The following is an 18,155-nucleotide window of genomic DNA, read 5'->3' on the forward strand; positions in this document are numbered from 1 at the left end:
TCAAGATTTGTTTTGTTGCTATATCACCGGCAACAAATGCGCTATAGTGTTCTTCCTTAATTGCGCAATTTTTGAATGCGTTATAGTATTTGACTGCGAAATAAAAAAATAATATCTAAAACGGTAAAAAAAATTGAATTTTAACTAAAAACGTAAATATAATTTTTTTATTTGTTTAAGAAAACCCTTTTAAAAACTAGCTTTTATAAGTTAATTTTCAAAAATAAAAATTTTACTAAATCAAGCCAAAATTGGAAACCAATTTTATGCACCTGTAATGATAACATAGCAGATGATATATGGACAAATTATATTGCATCATCGTGGGCAAATAAAATTGTGGCATGTTGCATCATCGTCACCATATCACGTGTTACTGAGTGGTTCGTTTTCACATTATTACATGTGGTCAAACCATGTGACACATATCACTAAAGATTCATATTTACAAGCCCATCACCAAGTCGTTAATGGAATGTAGGTCAGAAAATAATATGATATACTTATCAATTTCATAGACGTAATTGGTACAATTAAGATCTAAATAATTATTTTAGCACACACACTCAATCTCAAGAATTATTTTAGAATTTAACTCAAAAAAATATATTTTACACATGATATTTTAAAAAAATAACTCCACCTATGCACATAGTCATCCTAACCCAAATAAAGGAATAGATTCAATTAGACCCTCAACAACTCATTTTTATGACAGATCAATTAAAACTAGGTCGATGTCTAAAAACAACACCTTGTATGACTCAAATCTGCATCAATGTCATGATGTATTGCAAAATGGCTTATTTGAGAGGAAAAAATAAACCCACTATGATTTTGCAACACCCTATTCCAAAAGAAATTTTCATGAAATAAAAATGCTATTTTTACACTAAAATTAAGTACCAAAATTAATCACCATTTATTTGTATATAAATACATGTGTTGTATAACTTATTTTCAACATGTATTTTATATTCTAACATGTATTTTATACTAATGACAAATTTTGGTTGCTGATTTTAGTTTACGCATAGCATAGTCATTCATGAAAATAGGACATTCCACAATATTCTCCCGGGGAAATTGCAAATTGTTGTGCAACTTGTTAAAGCAAGAGCTTTGCAAAATAGTATCTGTTGCGTAATTATGCAACTTTTCCAACTCTTTCGTATGTCTAGAAATATTTTATTTTTTTATATTTATTAAATAAAAAAGAGATAAAATTTTAGCCGACTATTTCATAATACAAGCCAACAAATTAAAAATTAAAGACGGACCAAAAATTTTCAAGGGACCAAGTATGCATTTAAACAAGAAACATAAAATGGTATGAGTGGCCATAGTTTCATTTGCAAGTTATAACACATAAGTAACACATAAATACACCTCGTAAAAGGGCTGTTGAATATAATATGTTATAGTTATTATGTAAGATGCCATTGGAACATATCATCTAATTCAAGAGTTAATGATAGCAAGACGAGCATTTGCACATTAAGAGCAAAACTTAAGGGTGCAAAAAACGAATAAAGAGAACCAATTATGTAACTTGTAGTCTTGTAAGAACAGTCACCTTGCAGTGCAGACAAACCCCTTGGTCTAAACAGTGCATGAATCATGAATATATTTCTTAAAAGTTAGCAATTTATTTTATTATGCCAAAATAATGTACACTTTCCACTTAAAGTGTCAATTGTTCCCGGCTCGTTAAGGATTTTCTCTGGAAAAAATATACTTGTGATTTTGGTCAAAAAGGAAGAATGCTAGTCAATTAAGGGATACCTCCCATTCAAGGGTTTTGCCTGCAAACATGGGAACGATGTCTCCGAACGGAAAAGATAACAGTTCAGGTACTTTCCATGGAGCCTTCTTTAGAGTAAGCTTTGACTTGTTTCTGGGTAAGCCATAGAAGTCAGACCCATTAAAGCTTGTAAAGGCCTCCAACTTATTCAGTGCACCAGCCTGCGACATGTAAAAAGTAACTTCAAGATAGTATAAAAATTAACATGCTTTCATAGGCAAGGTAGCATGTAAAGTGTGGGCTTTTTCATTTACATCTCATGGAAAAACAAGATTAATGCACGAGTCATGCATGCATATGAATTCATGATAGTACTAAAATTATATGTATGTCTATTGATATTCACTGCAAAATATAAAAGGATATTTGGAAATTTCGCATAAGGAGAAAACCTAGAAGTGAAATTTTGGAATTTTACTCAGCAAAACTAGTTTGCAAATCTTTTGAAACTTGAAAGTGACATATTGGTCTCGGAAAACACAAATTGCTAAAATGAAAAATGAAAAGGTGTACCCTAATAATTGTTAAAGAAATATAAGTAGACATAAAAATGAAAGTCTGCACCTCCTCAAAGACTTTGGCATAGACTGATAGAGCAACAGGAGCATTGAATATGCCAGCACATCCACAAGCGCATTCCTTTTTACGCTTTTCATGTGGAGCACTATCAGTTCCGAGAAAAAATCTCTTACTTCCGCTAGTGACAGCCGAAACAATAGCCTGTCCTATGGAGAGTAAAAAAAAAGAGTTCAAGGTAAGATAATATGGTTTTGAATTAGAAATTAATTTAATAATAATTAAAATGATTAACAAGTTCGCAACAGATATTTCAAGCTAATTATGTATGAGTCTGTTCAATAGACTCCATAACTCTTCAATAAGACTTCTCTTTACAGCAAAGCTATAAGTTTCGCCTTCAAAATGTAAATTGATGTTGGAAGGCCATTCCAGGCTAGCAGCCACAAAAAGCCAATATTTTCTAATTGTAGGAATAACATCAAATCTGATCAATGAAAAACTGAGATGTTCGCTAAATATAATACAAGCAAACCATGGATTCATTTATGACCTTAAAAAATTACTTCAATTTCATAACCATGAGAACTGACGTAACATGTAAAGTTGTTACAAATCTATACATTAAGGGGAACAAATAAAGCTACATACTATGGATCTCTCTTTTGAGAACTGGAAGACAGTAATTGTGAGGCTGCAAACCACCTTGGAACAAAGCATTGCGATTAAGGATAAGATGCTGAGGTGTAACAGTTGCACCTACAGAACCTGGAAAGGAAAACCATACATTAGTAAAATTTTAGAACATCACAGCATAATGATGAGAAAGCTCTTTCGAGATATCGAAATAAGGTACCCTCTTTGCAAGACATAACAAACTTGACAGCATCCATGGTAGTAATATGCTCCATTACAATCTTAAGTTGTGGAAGCTTTTGAACCAAAGGCTCTAAAATTGTTTCAATATAAACCTTTTCCCGGTCAAAAATATCAACATTTGGACTTGTAACTTCTCCATGAACCTGTCACATACACTGATTTGCAAATAAGAAAGTACAAACACGAACTTTCAATTTTATGTACATTATATAGACAATAGACAAATCAACATGCAAAAAGGGAGTAAAACATTATTGGGCTAGCCTTGGCTTTTCCAAAGCACAACGTAGACAATAGTTAAAAGTCTGAGTATTTGCACACAATTTTTAGAGGGGCATATTGTGATTTTGGCGTCAAATATAATAAATTCCATTAGAAAAGGTGTATTATAATTCAGACATGGTGTGATTAGTCATAAGACTAATGACATTGTAGCTGAAATTGAATCACTATCTACAATTGGGGCAAGCATGTCATCTAAAAGCACGTAATGCATTGTTATACTTATACATCAACTCACATACACACATAGAGGGAGGGAAAAAACGTACCAGTAATGGTAAATCTTGCTCAACCATTTCCTCAAGAACAGGAAAGCATTTTCCAAAAAGATCTGTAACACCATCTTGAGAATTTGTGGTAGCACCAGCAGGATACAACTTCACACCATAAACAGCTCCACTCTTTTCTTCCAAATGCAATTAGCATAAATAATGTACTATAGTCAGAAGAATCAAGCTAACGTTGAATAAGTATAGAGAATAGCATGAAATTAGACAATCAAACCATTGATTTCCATGTGAACGACAAAAATTTTATACTTTTTATATCAAGTAGTTGTGTACACAAACATTAAGCTAGATCCTTTGCTCCATTGGACAAAGCTGAAAGCCTCCACTATGCATAAGAAAAGGGCAATAAATGGCATGGTCATCAAGAAATTGTTGTCGTCTAAAGAAAGAGAAAAGAAAAAAAAAAGGCTCAAACTCATGATTACCGAAGTCTACTCCAAGCAACATTGGCCCCAGAGTAGAGGAACCTGACTCAGGAGAAAGGAGTGAGAATAGTAGGGGGAAGAATTAGGGAGGACAGCAAGAAGCTAATAATGCCGTAATGCTGACTAGGAAGAGATGTGGGTTTATGAAGAAAATTGAGAGAAAAGACGCATGGTTCAATGAGTAAAAAATATGCTTGGAGCCAGTTAAGCAATTTCTAAGGAGGGTGGCTCCCATCTGCACAGGATATTTACTTGCTTTATAGCCTTTTAATATATTTTTCATACTTGCTTAAACACTAGTACTGTTTCTTAAGATCAATATTAAACTATGATATCAGATTATGTTAATTATGCGTAGAGGTTTCCTTAACTTCTATCCCATACTCTATCTGTTTTGACACTTACGGATCATATATAATTTGTTCCATAGCTACTAACTGGTTAAATATCTGCCAATGATTACATCTCAAATTTCACCTCATAAAAGTTATAATAAAATAGAAGTCACCCCTTCGTTATTACCATAAACTTCTTTATGTAGTGGCTAATTGTGTTTGATATAAGAAATGCTTGACAGCAAAGATAATATCATGTTAGCATGTCATGTAGCAACATGACACAGTTGGAAATATGAAATAGAACTGATAAGGTAAAAGGTAAAAGAAGTTAATTTTAACAAAATTCTTCTAGTAAAACATAATACCTTATACTAACAAAGACACATCAATTAAACATACTTACTATCTCCACCAACGCTTTTTTTATTACTTGAAATTGCATAGATAATTGGCAATATTTTGTTTAGATTCACATATAAACAAATTATACTCACTTGCACGTTTAATCTCATCAGGGCTTGTCATATCTGTTAAGTAAAGGGTCATCAAAGGAGTGAAGCTGCTATCTTTAGGCAATGCTTTCAGAATGGACTCCCTATAAGCCAAAGCAGCTGCAGTAGTAGTGATGGGTGGTTTCAAATTGGGCATCACTATTGCCCTTCCGAAATGCTTGGCACTGTAGAAGCAACATTTATTAATTAATATTCACTTCTGTTTCCTTTAAAAGCAGTTAGCACAGTCATAGCTAAATAATAATAGACCATGTCCAAGGCTCTTTAGGCATCCTACAAAAATAAACAGCAAGAAATGCATGGAGTTTAACAAGTCTTTTCTATTAGAAATCAAATTACCTGTGAGGGATGACACCTTCAAGTAGGTCACCATCACGGAGGTGAAGATGCCAATCGTCAGGTTGTGTAATACTGAGTTCCATCATTGTTTCTTTACAATTAAAGCACTTATGATTTTCGAACCTTTTGGAAGAGAATCTAAGTACCTTTCGTAGAAGGATAACAATTCAATTACTAGCAGAATCAGAAAGAAAAGAAGAGACTAATTCTTGATTTAATCATAAAATTTATTTAAACTTTAAAGAAATAAAATGAAAATCTAGTTCAATATGCTATATTTGTTGATGTTGAAGCTATGACTCACCATCTTCCCAAACATTCCACACTTATCCATGCAAAATGGCAACAAGTTCCATATGCAACACTTGTTGATGTTGATACCATGACTCCCCTTATCCCCAAACATTCTACACATTCCATGCAAAATAGCAGGAAAAATATCTTCCTTTTTTTTTGTAAACACGGAGAATGGGATTGAAGAAAATGCATGAAAATGGAAGACGAATAAAACTAAAATCAGAATATATATACACATACTTGGCAGGGAAGTGACAAAGTCTTTATCATTCCCCTTCCTAGTACCACTAAAGCATGAGCAAACTATCTGCACAAAGAAGAAACGTATCAAAATAGACAATATGTCACCATTAAATATATTAGGAGAAACAAGTTAAGCATAATAACAACTACATTTGTGATGAATAATTCAATGCATGTACGAATCTGTGATAAGAGTTTACATGAGCTTGCGGACTTGTGCATTTTTACGAGTATAATCTCAGTCTTAGATCAGTATAATAACAACTAGTGGTGTTCGATTTTTGGTTCGGTTTTTAGCGAAAAAATCATCCGATCCAATAATATAAAATTTGATCGGTTTAGTTTGGTTCGGTTTTTTATCTGAAGCCATCCAAACCAAACCAAACTAAACATAATTGGATTGGTTTGGTTCGGTTTTTTGGTTTTTAAATCATATATCACAATTTCTAACATAATTCAAAGTTAAACAAAGTTGCATTCATACTTTAAATACCCCATTAGAATTAATATACATTAGTCATATATCCTAATATTAGCATTCTTCTAAAATATGCCCAAGATATTCTAAGAAGCATTTGCTTCGCCTCAGAAAAAAAAGAAACTAACCAATGCAAGTGAAACAATGAAGGGAACCAAAAATATAATGTCAAAACCGAAAACTTTAACGGCTTTGTAACCATATTTTTTTCTATCTCTTCTTGCTGTTTTTCAGAAACTCAATATGCAAAAAGAGTAGAAACTCATATGTGATTAGATGTGCCAGAAGCAGTGAGTAGAAACTCATAGTTAAAAGTAACCGTTGTAAATAAATTTATGTTTTTAGCACAAATAATTAGAACAAAAAATCATAACCAGATAATTAGGAAAAAAATATCAGGACAAAAAATTAGAATTAATAATGAAAACAATAAGAAAACCAAAAACAACTAATCATAACAAAAAATCAGTTAAGAACCAACAATAATAACAGAACCATGAGAAGTGTAGAGATTTAGAAGACTCGAAATAGAACACTGACAGCGACAAGAAAATCAAGCAGGACCGCCAGCGACGCAACCAGTAGCAGCAGCAGCCAACAGAGCTTCTGGCAGAAGAAATCAAAGAGAGACGGAGAGATGCTGGACGGTGAGACGACAAAGACGACGGGGCCGAAACCGGAGAGACGACGAAGACGCTGGATGGAGACCACGACGGCACTGGGAAAGGAGCGACGCAGAACAAAATGCACGAGAGCGTTGTGGGCTGGATGGGGGCGCGACTGTGATGGAATCCGCCGCCCGCAAAGAGTGGTGAGCCTCTGGTGGGAGCGTGAGGAGTGTGATTAACCTGGAGAGTGGAGGTTGGAAAGTGCGGCACTGTAGAGTGTGATGTGTGTGTTAGGGTTAGGCTTTAGTGGGGGCAGAGGGCAGTGCAGTAGTGCTAGGCAAGGTTGTAAAATCCGAACTGGTCAACAAATCGGTTGAGTAACTGATTTAATAATTTAATAGTTTAATTAAAATTAAACCGTAGTTAAATTGGTTTAATTAAATATAAAATAAAATTAATAAAAATTAAATATATAATTTTAAATATTTAAAATTTTATATTTTTATATAATAATTTATTATTAAATTATTCGCAAACAAATTCAAACACCTTATAATTAAAGAAGTTTTCATCATTTATCTATCTTTAAAAATAAAATTTTTTTAATTAATTTCTAATCAGCAACAAATGAATATATTATATCAAATTAGAGGATTTAATTTTAAACAGAACAAACGTAAAGAGGTATGGAAAACTACCATTAGATATCAAGAGAAACGTACTTCAAGGTTTTAAAAATTGAATCGATCATCAAATCGTTCTAATTACTGATTTATTAATTTAATGGTCTAATCGGTTTAACTATAGTCCAATAGAAAAAATCGCTTTATATTAAAATAATAAATAATTATAAATAAACACTCTAAAACATAATTATAATCTAATATAAACTTTAAAATATCTTCTAAATTTAAAGCACTACATAAAATATCATCTTCCAAAGTTTTAAGATCTTTCGATAAAGTACAAACTTAAATATTTTAATGAACTGAAGCTTTTACTTTCAAAGTTTGTTATAAGAGAAACTAAAATCCTTTCTTCATCCTATAAATGTTTGCTGTGATGATACTAATCAATAAAGCAATTAAATCAAAAAAACATACCAAAAAATATCAAACCATTTCCAACTCTGGTTTAAATTTGTCCAAGCAACAAAGAAAAAGAATGAAGGTTTTCTCACAAAAAAAAGAATGAAAGTTCCTCAAAATAGCAGCTATACAATCCATATCATTTAACACAAACTACAAGTTCAGAAACCTCAAGGACAGTTTGCCTTTTTTTTCATTTATATTATGATGGTTAGTTTGTCTTTAGTGATTGGTTAGTGATGGTTCTAGATGAACTTGAGAAGGGGGGTTGAATCAAGTTCGCTTAAAATTTAGAGTTTCAAACTCTGATGCAGTGGAAGCTTGAGTTGCTGGAGATTATTTGAAATTATCTCGTACGCAGAACATTAAAAGAGCAGAGAAGAAGAGAAAAGGTCCAGCATGTATCCTGGTTCGGATTCTCAGTACCATAAATCCTATGTTCAGTCTCCACCACAAATCATGGTAGAATTTTCACTATAATCTTCAGATTACATACACCAATACTATTGAATTAATCCCTAATCCAACTAGTATCTACCCCAAGCTTTCTTCACCAAAGCTTAGCTACCCCAAAGTGCTAACCCAACTTGGAAAGGGAATCTACACAGATTCAATTCTCACCAAGTACTAACCCAACTTGGCAAGGGGAACTAATCCTAGTTCATACACCCAAATTACATCAGAAAACAAACAGTGGCTATTTTGCATCACTCTTGCCTTTTCTCTCTTGGCTTTTGAACCTCACATAATTGCCTTTTCTCAAAACAGAAAATAACGCAAGACAGCCATAACACAAAAATAAGAATTAAGCTTGAGTAGAAGAAAGAGATTCCAGCTCTGTGTTAGAGATGGTGCTCTGAGTGTGTGATCTCTCTTTCTTGATTTGAAATGTTGGAATGAAGCTTGTTATATATCTTCAACTTGGCTTCATTGTAGCTTCATCCTTTTGCTTGTCCTTGCTGCCCGTTGGAGCTATCACAGCTAGCAAGCTGTCCTTCTTCATCATGCTCCACTACATATGCTGCTGGAGGAGCTCGTCCACCACCTCTGTGGTCCTTGTTTTTGTTTTCTTCCTTGGCATGATCTCCTTTTTCATCCTACTCCATGATCTCTGCCATACGAGGAGCTTCACCCACTACCTCTGCTGCTTAGCAAGTTTGTGTTTTGCTCAACCACCAACAAAATATTGCTCTGCTATTGTCCTTGGGTTAGTGGGGTGTCCTTGTGTCTTGTTGCTTTGCTAGAGTCTCAGCTGTCCTTGATGTTGACAGATGTCCTTGTCTTTCTTTTCCTTTTGCCAAATGCATAACCTTTTATTCTTTGCTAAACGGTGCAATGAGCTTTGGCTCTTTTACAATGCTGAAGCACTAGCTGGTCTTGGACTGAAGTAGTGTGGACTTGGTCATATGGGCCTGCCACAATAAAGCACACATTAAACAATATTGGGCTTTCAATCCAAAATAATGTTTGTCATCATAACTTAACCCAAAATCAAACTAGGCTCAACAATTTCCCCCTTGATGACAAACATGATAAAATAGGAAAATTAAAGACTAATTTGAAAGAGTTAAGAACACTTCCCTTTGATGACTTTTGGATTGTGAGCAGCTCCCCCTCAATGCTAGCATTACTCCCCCTTGATCATGGCTTACATGTTAACCTGGGCAAAACTTAAAAAAACAGTCAAGACCAATATTTTCAAGCAGTATATCACAGTAATGAAAGCACAGGGCAATTAACACTAATCAAACATTAATCACAACACAGGGCAAATCATAGCACCACAAAACATTGTTCTTAACTATTACTATTAATCCCTAAGCCAAAGCTAACATTCCTTTTCTTTTCTCCCCCTTTTGTCATCAAGGGAGGAAAGAAAAAAAAAACCTGCACAAAATTTGTTAGTGGCTGGTGCATATAGTTTAAGTAGCAGAGTAGTTAAGATTTTTTTTTTTCTTTTACAGTCATCCAAAATAAACAAACAAGTTCAAAAGGAAACTAAGTCATAATCACAGATGAGATAAAATGAGCTAGGCATCAGAGTCAGATTCATCAGAGGTTCCATCGTCCTCCCCCTCATTGTCAGATGTGGTGAGGCCAACCTCAACATTCTCCACAAAGTCCCTCAGAATGCGAATCCTTCCTTTGGTCTTCTTGAGAGCATTTTCCTCCAAAACTTGGTTCCTTTTGCGCTCAGCACCATGATGGAGAAGAAGGTCAGTCAGATTGATAAATTCTTCAAGCACATTCTTCAGAATGCGGGTCATGACCTTGATCGTAGTGGAGGTGGAAGGGGGAACCAGAGGATCCTCATCAACAGAGGGAACATCAATGCTGTCATCAGTTTGGCAACACTTGGGAGCTATTTTCTTTACTGCACCACCCCCTTTGATATATGAGTTACAATCTTTTGCAATTTCAGCCCCAAAATCAACATTGTAATATTGAAAAATTTTTGTAAGAAGCATGCCATATGGTAACGCATTTTTGGTACTGACACAAGCATACATATGCCTTACAAGTAAGTAAGCAAAAGAGATGGGAATTTTTGAAAGCAGTGCATACGAAACCAGTGTATCACAAAATGAGACACGTTGAAAAGAGCCGCTCTGAGGCAAGATGACATGGTTTACAATCCTGTGCAGCTGGGCACGGACTGGATCAAGAGACTTATGAGTAGGAGTGTTACCTTCTAAGAGAGGGATATTGATGCAGACAGTGCTTAGGGCATCAAAGTATGAAACATTGAGCGTTTCGTCCTACTTACCAGAGGTGTAGACATCAGGGCCTCGGTCATGGTAATCAAGGGCTTTGCCTAGGTGATATTTGTCAAGAATAATCACTTTGCCTTTAACAAAAGAGGCGATTCTCCCTTCTTTGTAGGACATGTTGCTATAGAACTGTTTTACCAAATCAGGATAAATTTTCTCTTTGATGGACAGTATGGATGTCCAACCTTGATATGCAAACAATGGGGGTAAAGTTCAAACCTTTCCTACGGAGTTTGTCTAGATTGACAAGCTTAGAGGGACAGAGAGTACGCTTGTAAACATCTTTGCAGAAAAATAGGTAGTTCATGAGAGATTGAAAACGGCGACGATCAAACGACTCATCAGGAAAATCAGCATAAAATGACTTGTAAGCAATAGGATTTGAGAGTCTAGGTTCAGCAACAGGACGAAGTTCAAAGGTAATGACTGTACCGCGAGTATGGTGATTCTGAGTGGGGCGAGTCTCTTCGTCTTCGTGAAGAGGCCTCTTTCCTCTAGAAGAGCTGGGTTTGGAAGAACTAGGCTGAGAGGTGTTTGGTGGAGGAGGAGGAGGTGTAGGGCGAGGAGCAACGCCAGGGCGGCGAGCAGTGGTCTTAGTGCGGGCCATGTCAGGAGAAGGGTTTGGTGGTGAAGGAGGTGAAGAATGAGTAGGGAATAGTGAGGGAGAAGAGTGTGTGTGATCAGAACGGTGGATGCCACTGTGGGAGCCTCTGCGGGCAACTCTCTTCTTTCGAGCCTTATTTATAGAGGCACTGGTTCGGAGAAGATGAAAGAGTGGAGAGTGGAGAGTGTGGTGTGAATGGATGCATACAGTGGGAAGTTAATATAGACTTAGAGAATCGTAAAGGTTGCACCTTGAAAAGATAAAAATCCAATATTTGGAAACGTTTTGAAAGTTACAACTGTAACCTTCGTACGTTTGAAATAAGGATAAAAAGTAAACAAAGTTGAAATTGATGTATGGATGCAAATGAAGTAAAGCTTAATTAAGCAAAGTGCGAGTGCCAAAAAAATTGAGACTGAAAAAAATGAAGTGAGTCCAGCTGTCTCAAAAAATTGAAATTGAATTTAAGCCCAAAAATTTTGAAAGCCCACTTTTAGTAAAAAAATATGGAGGATGTCCCAAAAAAAACCATAGATGTAGAGACTGCTTCAACACTAGATGTCCATCATGTATTGTGTTCAGAGTTGAATCCATTGGCTTCATAGTGATTTAATGAAGTTTACTCATCATCTGCCAAAAAATCTCACCGCGATTTAGGAGACAAAATACAAAAGATCTCATTATCAGAAACATTAAGAAAACAGAGATGAAGTTAGAATGCCCAGTTCAGTTCATAACTTGCAGAACCTCTCCTCTATCAATGGTTTGGTGAAAATATCAGATAGCTGACCCTCAGAATTAACAAACTGAATATCTAAATTTCCATTTTGCACATGTTCTCTTATAGAATGAAAATGAACTTCAATGTGCTTTGTTCTTGAGTGCAAAATAGGGTTTTTGGAAATATTAATAGCACTCATGTTGTCACAAAATAATGAAATATTTGAGACATTCAGTTTATAGTCAGCTAGTTGAGTTTTCAGCCACAATAATTGAGAACAACAAGAGGAGACTGTAATATACTCAGCTTCAGCTGTTGAAAGAGCTACTGTAACTTGCTTTTTGCTAAACCAAACAATGAGAGATTTCCCAAGGAAGCAGCACATGCCACTTGTGCTTCTTTTATCAATCCTATCTCCAGCAAAATCTGCATCACAGAAACCCACTAATTGAAATGAATCAGACTTAGGAAACCATAAACCATAATTAGTGGTACCAAGCACATATCGGATGATTCTCTTTACAGCAGAGAGGTGGGACTCCTTAGGCTTTGATTGAAACCTTGAGCAAAATCCAACACTTTGAATGATATCAGGCCTTGAGGAGGTTAGATACATTAAAGATCCAATCATCCCTCTGTAGCGTGTCTCATCAACATCACTACCATGTTCATCCTTATCAAGCTTGATGTTAGGATGCATGGGGGTTCCCATTGGCTTAGCACAGTCCAGCCCAAACTTCTTGACAAGTTCCTTTGCATATTTTTCTTGATGGATGAATATGCCTTCTGCAGTTTGCTTGATTTGCAAGCCTAGGAAGAAATTGAGCTCTCCCATCATGCTCATATCAAATTCATTGGTCATAAGCTTAGCAAAATGTCCATTTGGAATAGCTTGAAGCCACAATGAGCAGCATATGCAAGGAGCAATCTGATGGCTTCCATTCGAGCTACAGGTGCAAAGGATTTATCAAAATCAATCCCTTCCTCTTGATCATATCCTTGAGCAACCAATCTAGCTTTGTTTCGGACTATGGATCCATCTTCACCCAGTTTGTTTCTGAAAATCCATTTAGTGCCAATGACTTTCTTTCCATTTGGGTAAGGCACTAATGACCAGACCTGATTTTTCTCAAACTGCTGCAATTCCTCCTCCATAGCTAACACCCAAGATGGGTCAGCAAGAGCTTCTTGGATATTTTGAGGTTCAATCTTTGATAGAAGAGCTAAGTTGTTGGATTCAGCTCTTTTCAAAGAAGACCTTGTTGAAATACTTTTGGAGGGATCACCAATTATGAATTTCTCAGGGTAATTTTCCAGAAACTTCCATTTCCTGGGCCTTTTGATCTGTGTTGAAGATCCAGGTTCCTCTTGATCAATAATAGCTTCTGCATCAGTGTTTTCTGCTGTGACAGGAGATAATTCCAAATTGTCTCCTACAGAATTGGAATTTTCGCAGCTAACAGGTGTAACTTCATGAGAACTTGGATTTTGTGGAACTGGTTCAGTGTTCTTTGGTAATTCATCTTCAAAACCTGGACTATCATCAATGCAAACACTGGGAACATTGTTAGATTCATAGAATGTGACATGCATGGTTTCCTCAACAGTTTTGGAGTTCTTGTTATGAACTCTATAGGCCTTGCTATTTGTGGAATAACCAAGAAAAATCCCTTCATGTGTTTTAGGATCAAATTTTCCTAAATTTTCTTTGATATTCAGAATGAAACACTTGCAGCCAAACACATGAAAATAACTAAGATTAGAAGGATGCCCTTTCCAAAGTTCATATGGGATTTTCTTCAAAAACTTCCTAATGATGGTTCTATTTAAAACATAGCAAGCTGTGTTCACAGCTTCAGCCCATAAGAACTTGGGGATTTCATATTCACATAACATAGCTCTAGCCATTTCTTGTAAACTTCTATTTCTTCTTTCAACAACACCATTTTGTTGAGGTGTTCTTGGACAAGAGAAGTTATGTGATATGCCTTGTTCATCACAAAAAAGATTCAAAGTATTGATTTTCAAATTCTTTGCCATGATCACTTCTAATTGAAACAATTTTCAAACCTTTTTCATTTTGAATCTTTTTGCTGAATTTCTCAAAAACAGAAAAAGCCTCATGTTTATGAGCAAGAAAGAACACCCAGCCAAATCTATTATAGTCATCCACAATTACCATGCCATAACTCTTTCCTCCAAGACTTTGAGTCCTAGTTGGTCCAAACAGATCAAGATGCAACAACTCCAATGGTTTCTTAGTAGAGACATCTTCCTTGGGTTTGAAAAAGGTTTTAATTTGTTTACCCATTTGACAAACATCACAAATGATGTCCTTATCAAATTTTATATTAGGAAGACCTCTAACTAAGCCTCTCTTTACAAGCTTAGAGATTTGGAACATGCTAGCATGTCCTAACCTCTTATGCCACATCCATTTTTCAGATTCCATTGAAGAGAAACAAGTTACATTCTGAACTTTTAGATCATCTAGAGTGATACCATAAACATTGTCACTTCTCTTGGCAACAAATAAAACAGTCCCTGTTTTCTCATTTATGACCCTACAATCAGATTTCCTAAAGGTTACAGCATATCCAAGGTCACACAATTGACTTATGCTCAATAGATTATGCTTTAACCCATCAACTGAAAAGACACTATCAATGCAAGTTGAAAAATCTTTGCCAACCTTACCAATGGCAATTATTTTACCTTTATCATTATCTCCAAAAGTGACAAATCCTCCATTATACTTGTTGAGTTTAATGAAGAAAGTATCCCTTCCGGTCATATGCCTTGAACATCCACTATCAAGATACCACATGTCCATTTTCTTCTTGGATGCAAGGTAAACCTGCATGTTCTTCAACTAATCTTAGGTATCCAAATCCATTTGGATCCTTTGATGTGAAATCGTCTTGGTTGCCCAAGAGCATTATAATCATGAACAACTTTATATAATTTACTATCATTACCAAAAGACTTAAGAAAGATGAAACATTGAGGAGGATCATGACCATTTTTATTGCACTTGTAGCAATGATTCTTGCTTACTGATTTTTGAGTTTTGCTAAATCCTTTTGGTTTGAAAAGCTTGGAAGAGGAGGCTTCAGATTTTTTAAAGTTTTGTTTGAAAACAGCCTTGTTTTCCTCTATGAATCCAAGTCCAGATTTTTTAGATCCAAACCTTTGACTAGTAAGTAGTTTGTTTAGATTTTGAGAACCTTGAACAAACTTTGCTAAGTCTTCATTCAAATTTTTTATTTGTTCATTCAGCTTTTTGTTTTCAGAAATCAAATCAGTAGAAGCAGTAACTTCATGCTTGAGTTTGAATTTTTCTAATTCAGTTCGCAAGGCAATGTTTTCTTCTTTGAAAAACTTTTCATTATTAGTTTCATTTGCCTTAACCTTTTTCAAAAGAAGATCATTTTCTGTCCTCAAAGCCTCATTTTCTTTCTTACATTTAGCATACTTATCCAAGAGTTTCTTAGAGTTCACAGAAATGTCTTTGATAATGTAGTGCAGTTCATCAATAGATAAGTCAGAGAGATCTACATCATCTTCATCATTATGATCTGCCATCAGACATAGTTGAGCTTCTTGATCTGAGCTCTTTGAGCTGGTGTCGTTCTCCAAGTCCTCCCATGTTGCCATCATCGCCTTCTTTTTGTCTTTCTTTGATTTTTCGCCTTTCTTAAGTTGAGGGCAATCTGACTTGAAGTGACCAGGCTCCTTGCAGTGATGGCATGTGAAATTGACTTGATCTTTCTTGACATCTTTGGATGAAGAGCTTCCTTTGCCTTTGTTTTTGTATCTCAGTAGTCTTCTCATTTTTCTTGCAAAGAGCACCATTTCTTCATCTGAGAAACTGTCATCAGATTCTTCTCCTTGGGCTGTCATTCTTGATTTTAGTGCTATACTTTTCTTTTTGTCATCTTTGTCTTGAGACATGTGAGTGGTTTCATAAGCCAGCAGCTTGCCTCTCAGCTCATCATAGGTGATTTTGATCAAATCATTCCTTTCAGAGATGGCTGTGCTTTTCACTTCCCATTTCTTAGTCAGACTTCTCAGAATCTTCCTTACTAAGGTTTCTTCAGAGTAATTTCTTCCCATGGCGTCCAGATTGTTGATGATTATTGAGAACCTTTCGAATATTTGATCGATGCTCTCGTCCTCCTTCATACTGAACATTTCATACTCCTTCATCAGCATGTCAATTCTGGTCTCCCTCACTTGCTTAGTGCCTTCATGAGTGAGTCTGAGCTTATCCCAGATTTCTTTAGCCGTTTTGCACCTTGACACTTTTCTGAATTCTTCAAAACTGATTGCACAGTGCATCAGGTTGATTGCCTTGGCATTGAGTTCAACCTTCTTCTTTTCTTCATTTGTCCATTCACTGTCTTCCTTTGCCACTACTTCTCCATCAGCATTCTGTTTGGTGGGAACGTCTGGTCCGTTGAGAATGATCTTCCAGATGTTGTAGTCGATTGACTGCACGAAGATTCTCATTCTTTCTTTTCAGTAGGAATAATTGCTGCCATTGAAGTAGGGAGGTCTATTATAAGACTGCCCTTCAGTGAGAGTGAAAGCCACGATGTTGGGATTCAAGTTGTTGGCCATGGATCTTTACTCTAAGCTGTGAAGCTTGCCTTCTTGAGACCTTACTCTGGATACCAATTGATGGTTCTAGATGAACTTGAGAAGGGGGGTTGAATCAAGTTTGTTTAAAATTTAGAGTTTCAAACTCTGTTGCAGTGGAAGCTTGAGTTGCAGGAGATTATTTGAAATTATCTCATACGCATAACATTAAAAGAGCAGAGAAGAAGATAAAGGGGCCAGCATGTATCCTGGTTCGGATTTTCAGTACCATGAATCCTATGTCCAGTCTCCACCACAAACCATGGTGGAATTTTTACTATAATCTTCATATTACATACACCAATACTATTGAATTAATCCCTAATCCGACTAGTATCTACCCCAAGCTTTCTTCACCAAAGCTTAGCTACCCCAAAGTGCTAACCCAACTTGGAAGGAGAATCTACACAGATTCAATTCTCACCAAGTGCTAACCCAACTTGGCAAGGGAAACTAATTCTAGTTCATACACCCAAATTACATCAGAAAACAAACAGTGGCTATTTTGCATCACTCTTGCCTTTTCTCTCTTGGCTTTTGAACCTCACGTAATTGCCTTTTCTCAAAACAGAAAATAACGCAAGACAGCCATAACACAAAAATAAGAATTAAGCTTGAGTAGAAGAAAGAGATTCCAGCTCTGTGTTAGAGATGGTGCTCTGAGTGTGTGATCTCTCTTTCTTGACTTGAAATGTTAGAATGAAGCTTGTTATATATCTTCAACTTGGCTTCATTGTAGCTTCATCCTTTTGCTTGTCCTTGCTGCTCGTTGGAGCTATCACAACTAGCAAGCTGTCCTTCTTCATCATGCTCCACTACCTCTGCTGCTGGAGGAGCTCGTCCACCACCTCTGTGGTCCTTGTTTTTGTTTTCTTCCTTGGCATGATCTCCTTTTTCATCCTGCTCCATGATCTCTGCCATACGAGGAGCTTCACCCACTACCTCTGCTGCTTAGCAAGTTTGTGTTTTACTCAACCACCAACAAAATATTGCTCTGCTATTGTCCTTGGGTTAGTGGGGTGTCCTTGTGTCTTGTTGCTTTGCTAGAGCCCCAACTGTCCTTGATGTTGACAGATGTCCTTGTCTTTCTTTTCCTTTTTCCAAATACATAACCTTTTATTCTTTGCTGAACAGTGCAATGAGATTTGGCTCTTTTACAATGTTGAAGCACTAGCTGGTCTTGGACAGAAGTAGTGTGGACTTGGTCATATGGGCCTGCCACAATAAAGCACACATTAAATAATATTGGGCTTTCAACCCAAAACAATGTTTGTCATCATAACTTAACCCAAAATCAAACTAGGCTCAACAGTTAGGAT

The 18,155-nt window shown here is 36.0% G+C and overlaps 2 protein-coding genes across 7 annotated transcripts; both read right to left on the reverse strand.

The window, feature by feature from the left end:
- Positions 1–1,404: 1,404 nt before the first annotated feature.
- Positions 1,405–7,381, reverse strand: LOC112771406 (dihydroorotase, mitochondrial). 6 transcript variants are annotated; one of them, XM_025816139.3, is made up of 10 exons: positions 6,944–7,374; positions 5,923–5,989; positions 5,690–5,792; positions 5,386–5,531; positions 5,029–5,210; positions 3,751–3,887; positions 3,177–3,342; positions 2,972–3,088; positions 2,369–2,529; positions 1,405–1,965 (listed from the first exon to the last, which is right to left on the reverse strand). In XM_025816139.3, the coding sequence occupies exons 3-10, from the start codon at positions 5,789–5,791 to the stop codon at positions 1,771–1,773; spliced, it is 1,206 nt and encodes a 401-aa protein (XP_025671924.1). In that variant the 5' UTR covers position 5,792; positions 5,923–5,989; positions 6,944–7,374; the 3' UTR covers positions 1,405–1,770. The 6 variants fall into 6 exon arrangements, with proteins under 6 accessions (XP_025671924.1, XP_029150983.1, XP_025671923.1 ...); XM_029295150.2 differs by having other exon boundaries at positions 5,386–5,523; positions 6,944–7,370; XM_025816138.3 differs by having other exon boundaries at positions 5,690–5,989; positions 6,944–7,381.
- Positions 7,382–13,053: 5,672 nt separating this feature from the next.
- Positions 13,054–16,707, reverse strand: LOC140181442 (uncharacterized). Its single transcript, XM_072225012.1, has 3 exons — positions 15,423–16,707; positions 14,266–14,844; positions 13,054–13,901 (listed from the first exon to the last, which is right to left on the reverse strand). Exons 1-3 carry the CDS (start codon positions 16,705–16,707, stop codon positions 13,054–13,056), a joined length of 2,712 nt encoding a protein of 903 aa, XP_072081113.1.
- Between the last annotated feature and the right edge of the window lie 1,448 nt (positions 16,708–18,155).

Source organism: Arachis hypogaea, chromosome 18 (genome assembly GCF_003086295.3).
Source record: "Arachis hypogaea cultivar Tifrunner chromosome 18, arahy.Tifrunner.gnm2.J5K5, whole genome shotgun sequence".
In the NCBI taxonomy this organism is placed as follows: domain Eukaryota; kingdom Viridiplantae; phylum Streptophyta; class Magnoliopsida; order Fabales; family Fabaceae; genus Arachis; species Arachis hypogaea.